Here is a 13,494-nt window from a genome sequence, read left to right on the forward strand (position 1 = left end):
TAAGATCCTATCCTAAATGGCTAGAGGCAGTTAGACAGAGCATTGCTGAGTAATGGGCTAATCCCTATGGAGAATGTACGAAGATACAATGTAAGGGCTTTTATTGCTTTAACTGGTGTAAGGGGGAAGGTCGGGGCCTTTCTGTTGCATCTTTTAGGCCTTGTATAACAAAATCACTTGTGTGCATGTCCAGCATGTTTAGAGTTGTGCTTCCCACCCAGGCGTGCATGTCATGACCATGACTCTTCTTTGTTTTTCCCCTTCCCTTCCTTTTTGCTCGGCTTTGTTTGTGGTGTTGCTGTTCCTTTTGACCTTTGCCCCCCCCTTGCCTGGCTTGTGCTGTCATGTGATCGTCCCTAACAGTCGTTGCCGGGAACTGGATGAACAGATTCGATTGATGGACCAGAACTTGAAGTGTCTGGCTGTTGCTGAAGAAAAGGTACTAACGCTTAAGTGTCAAAGGTCTTGTGGCCTCATCATGCTCCTGCCCTCACTCCTTAATAGCATCTCTCCTTCACATCTCACTTCTGGAATGCTCCATTTCTCTTTCACCTGGCAAACCTCCCTTTCTCAGCACGTATGGCAGTTGGCACTGTCCTTCAGAATAGCTTCCCTCCTCTCACAAATGCATTCAGTCATCTTTCACATGCAAAACTTGGGTCCAGCATGACTCTGCATCCAGCTCTAGCTGCTCAGTTTTAAAGGCTTGCCATTGCTATAGTGTGGACAAGGCACTAAGTGTCTGTTGTCAAATGGCCCATGTGGGGCTTCACTTCATACACAGCTGCCTGTGTGCTCTCCTGACAGCCTGGAAGTGAAATTCCACCTGGTGTGGTCACAAGCTTTCTCCTTAAAAAGCTTTAGGCTTCTCTGCACATGGATTCACTTTTCGTCTCTCTCCTGTGTTGTCTCCCTCCCACTTTTCTTTCCTTTTCTCCTGCCTTCTTAAAACCTCCACAGTAAGTGTTCGGAGCTGGAGGAGGAGCTGAAGAATGTCACCAACAATCTCAAGTCTCTTGAGGCCCAGGCTGAGAAGGTAGGGCCGCCTTGCAAAGGGCCAGAAGCCTGCAGGCACTCCTGCACAGGCCTTCTGGCCAAAGAGCACCCAGTGAGATGGGAATGGTCCCTGGTCTGTAGTACTTTGTATTAGGCTGAGTTGTGGAATCTCTTGGCTCATCCTTAAGCTGCAGAGGTGGTTGTGCCAATGGCCTCAAATGCAGAGCTAGTAGCCATGAGTCTGACAGGGTGAGGTCGTCTCTCATTGGTTCATCTGTGCGGTGGTGGTACAGTGTATGGTGTTGGCTGCCTGGCTATGAAGCAGACTTCATGTGCCTAAAGCTGCATGTCAGGCACATGGTCTGGGGTTTCCTAACCACCTGATGGATAAGCATGGTGTGAATAACTGTCCTGGGCCAGCCTCCCTGTGCTTGGCCCACATGGTACATCAGCAGATGGGAATATTGAGGTGCAGGAAGTGAGCTTCCAGCCTCCCCTCTGCAGTTGAGGTCCTGACCTAGCAACCCGCAGACTTAGGACCTGTGTGGATGGCTGTGTTAATAGCAATTAGTGGTGCTGGTATTTGACACTCTGGCTCTTCCACAGTACTCTCAAAAAGAGGACAAATATGAAGAGGAGATAAAGATCCTGACAGACAAACTCAAAGAGGTAAGTGGCCACTTTTCTGGGGTCTGAACACCAGTTCCTGCTGTTGTGGGGTTTGGCTCAACACCTAAAAGGGGCTGTCAACTACCAGGGACCAGATGCTGCAGCAGGGGCATCTCATGCTGAAACTGGCCAAGCTATTTTGACTTCCCTGTTGAGGCCTAGAACAATCTCATGGGTTTTGTGTGACTGCAGAGGGCATAAATGCTGACTCTACTTGTATTAATTGGCTGTTTTCTGCCAGGCGGAGACTCGTGCTGAATTTGCTGAGCGATCAGTAGCCAAATTGGAGAAGACCATTGATGACTTGGAAGGTATGTTCAGGGAACTGGGTGACTTTGGTGTCCTAGGTTACTTAACTACTGAAGGTGGGCCAACAAAGTCTTGCCCCAGGTGCCATGAGGCACTGCTGGTCCTGGAGCTCATGGGAGGGAGCTGACAATTGGGTTTTCCCAGTCAGAATCCTCTTGTGTTCATCACTTGGTTTGTGTGCATGGCCTTTGTTATAATGGGTGAGTCACTCTGGGCCCTATATCTATTGAACATTCTTGCTCAGACACTGTGCTGAGGCTGAGTAAGTATTGGTGTGACACTTCTGGATCATTTCTGTGTCAGTCCTGGAGTAGTGGGGTGACATCTAAGCTGTCCCGATTCCAGTGTAATTGAGTTATCCTGACCTCTCAAATACAAATTGGGAGCTTGTGGGATTGGGCCAGGGATGCTTTATGGCATCCTGAGACCCAGCAGGTAAAGACAATGTCTGTCAGGGTAGTGAAGCTGGAATCATGGTAAACCTTTTATAACTGGGTACAAGCAGGTACAGGATGCCTAAGTCATAAGGGGCTGATGGAATGTAAACTTGAATACTCAAGGAGCTGGCACAGGAAATAGCTGAGCCATTAGCTATTATCGTTGAAATGTCAAGGACCAGAGGAAAGATGCCAGAAGACTGGAAAAAGGCAGATAGGCACTACATTTATAAAAAGGAAATGAGGACAACGTGAGTTCCTTTTTTTGGATAATAGGGGAAGCAGTAGATGTGGTAGATCTAGACTGCATTTGAGTCTGCCATGACCACCTCATTGGGGAAATCCAACTTAGATGGGGCTCTTGGAATGTGGGTCCCTACCTGGCTGGATAGCTGTTCCCAGACACCCTTCCAGCATGACTGAATTATTGAGTGGATTAAACAGATCTGTCAGGAGCAGTTTAAATCATGAAACCAAACATACAATGGCTGAGAGTACACTTTAAGTGTGTGGATGACACAAAGCTTTGAGAGGTTGCAAGTCCTTTGGACTAGGAGTAGAATTCAAAATATCTGGAGAAATGGTCTTGGGTAAATAGGATTTGTCCTTGCTGAATTTTATCCTAAATTTTCCCATATTGGGGAAAACGATCCATCCTACTCATACAAAATGGGAAAGGATGGTCTAGGAAGGAATACTGCAGAAAGGTATCTGGGTCTTAGTGGACCGCAGATTAAGTGAGTCAACAGCATGGTACTATTGCAAAAACAAAACATTCTGGGATGTTGTAAGCAAGACAATTTGGGCTGATTAGGTGTCAACTGGAGTATTATGTCTATTTCTGGGTGCCCCATGTCAGGAATGATGTGGACAAATTGGAGAAGGTCCAAGGAAGAGCAAAAAAGTCTAGAAAACATGATCCCTGAGGGTAGACTGGAAAAGCTGGATCTTAGTTTGGAGAAGAGGAAGACTGAGTGGAACATAAGAGCTTTCAAGTGCTTAAAAGGGTGTTAAAAAGATGCAGGTGAGAAGGAAAGTAGAATAAGTCTCCTTGTCCTCTGATTAGACAAGATGCAATGGGCTTCAATTATAGCAAGGGAGTTAGTTTGGACATTAACCACCCTAACAGCTAGGAAGCTTTTCCTAAACAGTTGTATGAATTGCTTAAGGAGGATGTAGAATCTGCTCATTAATGCTTGAGGCTGGGGGGGAAAACCCTGGCAATGGGGGTGGTTTGGATGTTGATTGGCCTTGGGATGAATGCAGGGGACTGGACTTGACTTGACTTCAAGGTTTCTTAAAGTTCTGGCTCTAATTGCATTGGTCCTGTCTGGGACTAGTTCAGTTAAGGTTTTGCTTAGGAGGCACTAATCCTGGACCAGTCATTGCCAAAATGAGGTGTAGCAAGTGAGCCTCCCTTTCCTCATCTTCCACTGGCTTAATGGTAGCAAATCTTGGTTGCCTATAGAATGCCTCTTACCTACTTATGCTTCTTCCATGTGAGACCTGGGGCCAGAGACCTTAAATGTCATCTCTGGGCTTCAGCAGTAGACTGAAGCCTATTTAAATTTTCTGTGGAAAGAAAGACATCATTGCTTTGAAGGCTGGAGGAAGGCCGCAACTCAGCCTGCTGGGATGGGTGTTGTGGGAAGCCTGAGTGTCCTAGTTTACTCCTTAGTATTAAGTGGAGTTTGCAAGAGTACTACTAAAACTCTGGCTAGCTCTACACTTAACGGGAATTTGAACAGCTGCTATGCAATTTTAGGTACACCAATTGCTTACCTAAAATTGGTTTAGTAACTGTCAACATTGGTCCCTGTCTTCATGGCAAAAGGCTGATGGGAGCACATCTCCCACAATGTTCCTTAATCCTGGTGGCTTGCAAGGAGTTCCAGGGTTGACAGACCCCAGAAACTCATTTTGCACATGTGCAAAATGGCCTCCCGAACATCCAACTAAGCATTCACTCTTCCGCAGCTAGTGTATGCCTAGTCTCAGACTGAATTTCACACCTCCACTGGAAGCCAGTAGTCCTGCCAGGTTTTTCTCCTCATCACTGGTTAACAGGTGTGGTTTGAATGCTGAGATTTCTCCTGCTAGCTATATATGCTCTTTAATGGTCCTTTCCGTAAGCTAGATGACTAAAGCCAGTAAGTGTAGTAACTTTAAAAATGAGGTTTCCTTCTGAAATGGAGGTGAGGTTTAACTAATCACTCTCCACTAGCTGGGAGAACCAGTTCTACTCCCCCTAAACTGTGGGTTCTTGCTGCCTGGCTTACACCTCTTCCTAGGCTAGTCTGGCAGCTGATACTTGAGTCAACATAACTTCAAACCAATGCAATTTAATGTATTGGTCCTGCTGATCTAGGATCTAGTATTTGTGACCTGCAAGGCTCTTCCTGAATAACTATATCAAAACCTGGTCCTCTTCCATTGAACAAAGTGGATTGATGGGTTCCTAATACATTGAATTGCTTGCAGCATTTTCACCTCTTGATTTCATCTTCTCCTGTTTCTGGATTCTATGCTGCATTGCCTGGTTCTGGATATTGGAACTTTCTTCTCCTGCCTTTCCTCATTTCTCTTGTTCTCTTCCAAACTTCAGATGAGCTGTATGCCCAGAAACTGAAGTACAAAGCAATTAGTGAGGAATTGGACCACGCCCTCAATGATATGACTTCCATGTAAATATCAGCTGGCTATGGTGGCTGCCTCTGTCTGAGCAAGCTAAACAGCCAGAACTTGCTTGGTTTGCTGTGATTCTGATGGTTTAAGTTCTCCATAGCCACACTAATAGGTTTTCTGGCATGTCTCTGCCTCTAGATTAACATGGAGGTGTTCACCAGCATGCTGTGATTAACTCTGGAGTTAAGTTATTGTGAGATGCATGTATACTAGTAGCATGGCACTAGGCTAGCTTGGAAGAAAAGGGATTGTAAATTCATTTAATCTGTGCCAAGTAATGCAGGTCTCTGCCACTCCTACATGAAGCCTACTCTAGAGTAACCAATGGTGGTCCATTCTTTTGTAAGATCTGTGTGGAAGATGCTGCAGTTGGCTAGTCAGGTCTCGCAGGGATTGATCTCCTCACTAAGAGGCATAAATGGCTGTATGGGAGTAGCCAGAACTAGTTGGCTACAATAGCTACATGGCTTTGGGGCTTGTTGTGGAATCTGCACGCTACCTTGTCCCCTAACCATTTACTCAGAAGTAAGCATCTTTGTTTCTAACATCTAAAAGTGCCCTGAACCCAAGTTTGCAGTGTACAACCCCTAAGGGCCTGTTAAAATAAGTGTCTCCTTCTGTTTCACACAGATAAATCAGATTCCAAACTCCACTTTGGATTTGCCTCTCTGCTTGGTGGCTTGTTCTGCATCAGCACCCTTCACTCATTCTTTCTGCTACACTCTGGATTCCAGTACCCATGTCCAGTTAGACTGTGTGCAGGGTATCCTTGGGATTAAACGCACTCATGAGCAGTTGCAGCCCCCGAGTTGTGCTGTGCTTGTACTCAAACAAAGCTTTCTCTGTATGACATTGTGCCAGACACAGCTGTGCTCAGAGGGACTGCCTCTTTAGGGGGTCTGAGTCCAAGGGCTGAGTGTAGTGGGGGAAGGGAGTCATCTTATCTGCATATTCTATGTAGTCATAAAGCTCCTTTTGTACTTGCTGTTGGTTGAGCATGATGTCACTGAAGGAACAACTTGTGTGTACGTCGCTGGGAGTGCAGTGGCTGGTGCTGCTGAGCAGTGGACTGCTAGACTTGCTGCCTTACAGGAACCGTTCCAGCATTGCCTCCTGAGCCCATGTACCTCCCATGTCAGTGTAATAATGTTGATGCACTAAATTCTCCCCTCTACTGTTCTGTGTTCTTGGTTCACATGTCTGAATGGCACCTCTGCAAAGAGCACAAAGTGCTGAGTGCTATGGCAGGGTTGAATGGTTCCTGGCAGTTGCAGATGCACACTTCCTGCTTCACTTGTATCCTCATGTTGGTAGTGAATTGTATGATCATACCAGATTCCCCTGTATGATGGAGCCAGCATCGGCAAAATCAAATGCTAGCTTAATGTAAAGTCAGTACACACACCTTGTCTGCCTCCCCTTGTCGCAGATCACTTGGTGGGCAGCAAATGCTAACAAACCTAGAAAGCGCACAGGTGAATTCCAGCTGGCCAGGATTGGTCAGGTGCTGCCCTGAATTCTGCTGGGCTGGAGCCAGGATCCTGGCTTCTGTAGTGCACAATGTCCTAAAAAGCTGAGGGCTGTGAAATCTGCTGAAAGGCCTCGCAGCCCATCTGTGGAATCTTCTGCTGGGAGAGTGGGGCTGGGGGCAGGAACTAACTGCATTTCAGACTCTCACTTGCCCCCTGACTCAGTTACTGGTCTCTTGTGGGTGGGGATTATGAACACTACACAGTTTGATTTCATGTGCTGCCCCGTCCCTGTTCCTGAAGGAATTTCACTTTTGTCCTGGACTTCCTGATGAAAGGTCAGAACATGACCCTGTCAAATCTTGGTAACTGGGATCTTGGGCCAGCTGGTCTGCAGTTCAGAAGACCCCAAGACTTGCTGCAGCCTGCTTTCATCTTGCTCAGCTCTTTCTAGTCCCTTCAGTTGGGTTGCAGCAGGGCCCAGTGAGGATCATACTGTTACATGAAGCTATGCAAACACAGTAAGAATAGAGCCTTTGCAGGGCAGGCATACTGACCTGGGACACAGTTGATGCTCTAGAGAATTGTAAGATGCCAAAGCTTTTGTACTGCAGCATATGAAGACATTTGCATTGCCTTGTAACCTTAATGCAAAACTCCCATGGTTTCTCCTGCTAGTGAGGCTGCAGACTTCAGTTTAATAAAGCACAAGTAACTAGTCCTGACATTGACATCTTTGCCCTTGGAAACATCGTTGGTTTCTGCCTGACATCACCACCCTGAGGGGTGGGGTATAGCATGACATTGCCACCTGCCTTGAGACTGATTCTTTGGGCTGGGGAGGCCATGAAGCTGTGATAAAGGATAACTTGTAACTGAATCATCTGCTCCAGGTAGATCCCTGTGGTCTGTCTTGGTGGTGTAAACAAACATCCACCACAGGTGTTAGCAGGGCCCCTCCTGCTGTGGTGTGACTAGATGCCTGAGTGCTTGGATTCTTGACCTGGGCTCATGAAAGCTTTTTGGTCTGAGCCACTTAGCTAGTACATAGGCTCTTCATGGGGAGAGCAGTCAGTCTGTTCTCATATTTATTCTGCCTATGGTGGAAAACTTAGTGACTGAGGCATGCATGAGTGTGCACCAGCAGGAGAAGCAAAACTTAGCTGTGGATCTGAGCTTACACGCTGGGCAGTGTTTGGCTCTCAAGTGGGCACAGAGGCACATGGCTTACAAGGAACTGCTTGCAAAGGAGAAGGGTGAGCACCTCAGGCCACCTTTGCAGTGCTGGGCATGTTTTGATAAACGCTGGCCAAAAGCATCTAACTCAGGGGTCAGCAACCCCTAGCATTTGTGCCAATAGTGGCACACAAGCAGCTTTTCATCTGCACATGAGGCAGCTCTGCCCTGCCCCTCCCTATGCAGCCAGGAGCTTGGTCAAAGCCATGTCACTTGTGGATTAACAAAACTAATGCTATCACCACCTAAACAGTAAAGCTCCATATCTTTATTAATGAAGCTGTCAGATGACTAGTGACTTTAGAATGTATCCGTCACTTTGAGCCTACATCGAGGCCAAAAGATCAAATTTCAGCACTCTGCTATATAAGGCTGATCCCTGAGCTAGCTGGAATTATCTGCTCTTGGGTCTGTGCCATAAATGAACTTGTGGGGAAAATCCACTTGGTTCTTACATCTCCCTCTTCTTCCCAGTATGAAGATGGGCTTTAAGGTCACTGTCATAGCTCTTCTCTGGCTCCAGTGCCCAAAGCCAGTTACATCAGCACTGGCATTGAGTGTTCAGGCATGACCTCAGACTATATCAGGGTGCTGAGCCTGCCAGGAGTGTGGACCACCTTGAAAGGGAAGAGGGAGCAAGTCCCATCAGGCAGCACAAACTGTCTGGTTTTAGCACCCTATCCTGCTCTGCAGGGTGGCCAGTGTGCTGTGTGACCTCTAGGCTAGCCAGTTAGAGGCTTGCTGTAGTCAGCTCTGTAAAACTATAGCTTTCTGATCACAGGCAATAATCCAGTGACTAGCTGTACTGATTGTAGGAGTGGAGTCCACAGAGGCTCTGGTTAACAAATGGGCAGATTCTTATGCTACAGCTGTCTGTGAGCCTAAATACCATGTTATAGGGGACTTCCACAATGTGTGTCTGTGCTGGAACTACAAGGAAACAATCACATCTTGATGCCCTAATATGAAGCTGAAGACTACTTAAAACAAACAGTAATAGCCCCTAGAACAATTTGCCCTGACCCACTGAAACATGTTTAATTCAGGTGGTGAGCAGGGGATGGCTTGTAACTTCTAGTCGCTCCTGGGTGTTGATGGGAACTTGAAATCCCTGTGAGGTGCTGCAGTTACCCAGCATGTGAGCCTTGCAAGAGATGGGTCAGCAGTTTAAGGGCCTGCACTTTGGACTAGGCTAGCAGCTTTTACTGACCAGTGCATACCAGTGTGGTCTTAGTGGAGCAGGGTCTGACAAAAGCATGCTCACTCAGTGAATCTAGTGTCAGTGCATCCCACCCCCAGCAAGGTGTAGTGCTGGGAAATGCCTTGAACCCTGTGCTGTTAAAGACCAGGAGGGGTGGTTAGGGAGGAGGAGTTGAGCATAGGGGCTTGAGGAGGCAACTGTTTAGTAATGTAATTGCTTGGGATACAAAGAGGAGTCTCAGGTGATGTGGCCGTACAGCTCAACATACCATTCTCTTTCCAGGCTAGCCTCTGTTTAGCACAGGTGTTGCTGGGTGGGGGCCCAAAGGTAAGCCCAGGCTGCTGTAGAAAACTGAGGGTTGGCAGTCAGATGGTGCCAGATCACTGGGGTCCTGGCTGGCTGAATTCAGCTCTCCAATGCACTCTGCAGGAGGGCCCTGTTGCTCTTAACAGTTCTGACCACAAAAACACAACCACACTTAAGGGGTTGCTCCCCAGTAGGAGTCCAGCATGGCCTGGAAGGCTGCCAGTGAGTGGAGGCTGCTGGGTTACTGGGAAGGGTTTGTGCCTGTCCTGGGCTTTTGATGCCACAGGCCAGTCTGTAGCTGAACTTGGCTGATGCTTGTGGCTTTGGAGCTCAGCTGTATGGCTCTGGAAGGTCTAGCAGCCCCTGTACTTCAGCTGGTCCAAGAAGATCAGAGCCCCTTGAGGGCAGACTTCTAGCCTCTGAGTTTTAAGGGGTAGTGGGAGGCCTGCCAGCCCATGGTTCTGAGCTGCTCAGTAGTAGAGGCCTGGGATGACCTCTGGTTCTCATTCTGCTCTGAAAGCAGATGAGGCATTTGGTCCTGTCAACAAGTTGCTAGCTTGGCAAAGCCCAGACTGGTGAATGCTGGGCTGCTGCTTTTGAGGGATGCTGGGAAGCTTCCAGTGCCTCAGTTTCAAGGTCACACAGCTCTACCCTAAGCCAATAGGGTTTACCTGAGTGCTGGCTGTGATCTAGCCAGGTTCTTCCTGACATGTTGGGGCCAAAATGCATGTCCTGTTGCACTCATGTTGCTGGATGTGGAACACAAACATTCCAGCCTCATCTTTGGGGGCAGTCCATCTTCCTTCCTTTGCCTCCATGAACCCTCAGTGCCACTTCATTCTGGCCACACCTGGCTTCTGTTATACCTTTCTGAGCTGAAAAGCAGTGAGCCATGCTGGTCTCATGCTGTCTCTGCTGTCTGTCAAAATACAAGTTCTGCCTTTTATGACCCTCTGAATGCCACCTTAGGGTTGGGTTTTGACTTGCTCCTCTTGGTACTCTACTAACTTTCCCTTTTTCTCTCTCTCTCTTCCTCTTGTTTCCCCTAATGCTCCTGTTGCTGATGCAGAACGCCTGTACAGCCAGCTTGAGAGAAATCGTCTGCTCTCTAACGAGCTGAAGTTAACGCTGCATGATCTGTGTGACTGAGAAGGGGGCCCACTAATGACACTAAACAGCTTATTGTGAGCACCAGTGTTGTGGACCACAGTGAAATCTGACCCTTAACAGAGTGGCAGATTAGCAGAGCTTGTGCAGTTACTGCTATTTAATGAGGCAGCTAAAGTTTATCCTCTCATGTACTTACTCTTAAAGGTAAACTGTTTCCACTGCACCACCCCCAACTGCGAGGTCTCCTGATTGTGATGGCTCTGGGCAGTCTCATTCCATTAGTGCAGTGGAGAGTTCCTGGTAGCGACAGAATAGCAGCCCCGGTCAGGTGTGATTGCAGGGACTCTCTTGCAGGTTTTGTCTTGATTTGACACATTGCCTTAATGCTGCTTTTGACTGTGTAAGTGACCGACCTAACTTGCTGTATGCCACATGTCTGTAGCATCACCTGCAGTGTAGATTGAATGCTGTTTCTAATTATTATAAACCACTGACCTTGTGGTCTGAGACACTCCAAACCTGTATTGCTTTCATAAAGCCATGCTCCAGCCAGACAGTCTGGGGAGAAGCCCAGCCATGTGGCCTGGGATATGCTCAGCAGGTATTGCAGCAAGAGTGCAGACTGGCAGGAGAAGCCCCATGAGCTACTGTTGTCCAAGGATACAGTGAGATTGGAGGCTGCAGGTGCTACCTTCTAGTAGCAGGCATGTGTATGCTTGGAAATATCCCCTGGAGAGCTGCCTCTGGAGTCTAAGAAAGTGATTCCTTGTCACGCAATCACTGTCAGCTCTGTGCTGTCCTGAAAGTCAGCACAATGCCAGTTCTTTTACTAATTGCCAGCAATGACACTACTAGGGGTGGTAGACAGGCAGCTTATTTCAAGTTGTCTAAATGGCACATGTTCTTACATGTTGTGTCAGGGCCATTCTTCTGCCTCAGCCTTATTCCAGCGCTGTCAGCTGTGCACTGTAGACTTTCCTGACTTCTGAAACACATTTGCCTCCAGGGCAGACGTACTAGCATCCCACGCTCCTGCTAGCCCACAGCCTGCCACTGACCTAGGATAGCCTCTCGCCCTGGTGATGCAGCAGTGGCTTGTAGAACTGAAGCTTGCTGCCCAGTCTGGCTCTTAGGTCACATAACTGTCTGCTTTCTGACAAGGCTGTCTATCTTCTGTGTGATTGTGGGGGCAGAGGGGCAGGCAACCCTTTAGTCTGGCTGAAAGGAATTAAGTCATGTTTGACTTGGGTCTGCCCCAAGTTACTGTTAGACAAACACAGCCACCATCTGGGCTTTGAAATCTGGAAACAGGCATGATGACACAATGAGATGTGGGCATCAGTCTGACATATCTGCATGCAAATTGCTGACTGGCAGTAACTGAGGGGATGTGGAGGTCTTGCTGCTCAGGAAGCACCAGCCCTCAGGAGGTCAGGAACAGTGCAGGTAACGCTTCAGCTTGGGGTTGTGCACCCACAGCCCAAGGAGCTCACCAAAGCAGTGTGCTGGGGAGACTGGCATCATATGACTAACTAACTTTTTTCTCCTGCTAGATAAACTGAAATCCACCAAAGAGGAGCATCTCTGCACACAAAGAATGCTGGACCAGACTCTGCTGGACCTGAATGACATGTAACAGATCCCTGCCATCACCTCTGCCCTACCCAGCGACTTGCTGGGGGCAGCCCAGCCAGAGCTGCCCTCTAACCCAAGGGTTACCTTCTCCTGCCTGGTCAACCAACTTCTGCCAAGTCACCTAAGGGTTAAAGGTCACCAGGTTGGGCACAGCCTTAAACAGCATCATTAAGGGAAATACAAACAATGCAATAATGTTTGGAGAACATGGGAGGTGTACCCATTTTGTAATGACCTTTTTGTAGCAACTATTGTAAACATTCCAAATAGCTTGGGGGCTCACAAGCTGCATCTAAAAAGCAGTTGGCTTTTAAAATTTGATATTAACCTCTTGTTCATCAGCTCTGATCCCCTTTGCCTTGCTGACCAGGGGAAGCAGAGATGGGACAGTGCTAGCTCTGTCTCACTAGAGTATTCTTTTAAAAGACCAAACCTTCACGGAACACTCATGGATGGAAGCTAGTACTAGGGGCCTGCGTGTGCCAGTCACTCTCCCCTTTGGCTACAAGACATAAGCAGCCTTGCTAACCCATTGTTTCCCCCGGGTTTGCGTCTGCCTTTGCTAAGTGCTACTGCACTGAGCTTTGTCACTCAAAATTGCCTCATGTCAGAGCGTGCTTCTGCTGAGGGGATCAGTCAGTCCCTGTTAGCCCAGAGTACTCGGACTGTCTGCTTGGGTCCAAGCCACCTTGCGATGTATCACGGCAGTTCTGTTTGAGGCACGTTTAGTAAGATCCATGTGAGGTTTGCATTGTGTAGCTTAGGCTTGAGAAGAGGACCTGGTGGTTGTTGGGGCCAGTGGGAGGAAAATCCAGATCAGGTGTTTTGATACTAAAATTGACCACTCTTATTGTCTTTGGAAATAAAACCATTCCCACCATGCTGTTTTTAGAGGTAATGGGCTTTGATTAAAATAAAGCTGCTGTACACCCTTGGCTGCTTCCATGTTTCTAAGGATGGGGGTGTGCATGCGCCAGTCAGTGGTTCTCACCAGCTGCATCTGACCCCAGCCCTGTACAAGGATCTTCTTGTGGGGGTTCCATAATTTGCTAGGCTGCTCTGTGCTGCTGCTGGGTTCTAGCTGCTCTGCAGGGTGGCCTAGCCCTGATGGAGAAGGGAGCACCTTGATACAGCTAAGCAGTTAACTAGCTTCTTGCTGCATTACCTTTTCTAGCTCAATCAGTGTGAGGCTTCTGCAGTATGGAGAATCTACAGCCCATGCGCCGCCTCTGTCGAGGGCTTGCCTTAGGCTGACCTACAAGGCTATGGCTCTTCCTCCCCTTCATCCACCAGACATGCGGGGTAGAGCTGGTACCTGTACCCTGGCAGTATAGGAGGGGCTCAGTGCTCTTGTGACTGGAGTACCGCTCCCTAGCATGGAGGAGGTGGACTGAACTTCATGGCCACATCAAGGCAAGCTATAGGCTGTGCTCAGCTGGGG

General features: G+C 48.0%; 1 protein-coding gene across 15 annotated transcripts in view; it reads left to right on the forward strand.

Annotated features, from left to right (window-relative positions):
• TPM3 (tropomyosin 3) overlaps positions 1-12,980 on the forward strand; it is a 35,663-nt gene extending 22,683 nt beyond the window's left edge. For 2 of the 15 annotated variants that reach the window (XM_074981159.1, XM_074981163.1), the window contains 5 exons: positions 364-439; positions 1,603-1,665; positions 1,907-1,976; positions 5,017-5,095; positions 5,727-7,292. In XM_074981159.1, the coding sequence (XP_074837260.1) occupies positions 364-439; positions 1,603-1,665; positions 1,907-1,976; positions 5,017-5,095; positions 5,727-5,730 (292 nt within the window). In that variant the 3' untranslated portion in view covers positions 5,731-7,292. The other 13 variants (XM_074981156.1, XM_074981161.1, XM_074981158.1 and 10 more) reach the window with 8 other exon arrangements.
• The last annotated feature ends 514 nt before the right edge of the window (positions 12,981-13,494 follow it).

Source organism: Carettochelys insculpta, chromosome 30 (genome assembly GCF_033958435.1).
Source record: "Carettochelys insculpta isolate YL-2023 chromosome 30, ASM3395843v1, whole genome shotgun sequence".
Lineage (NCBI taxonomy): Eukaryota > Metazoa > Chordata > Testudines > Carettochelyidae > Carettochelys > Carettochelys insculpta.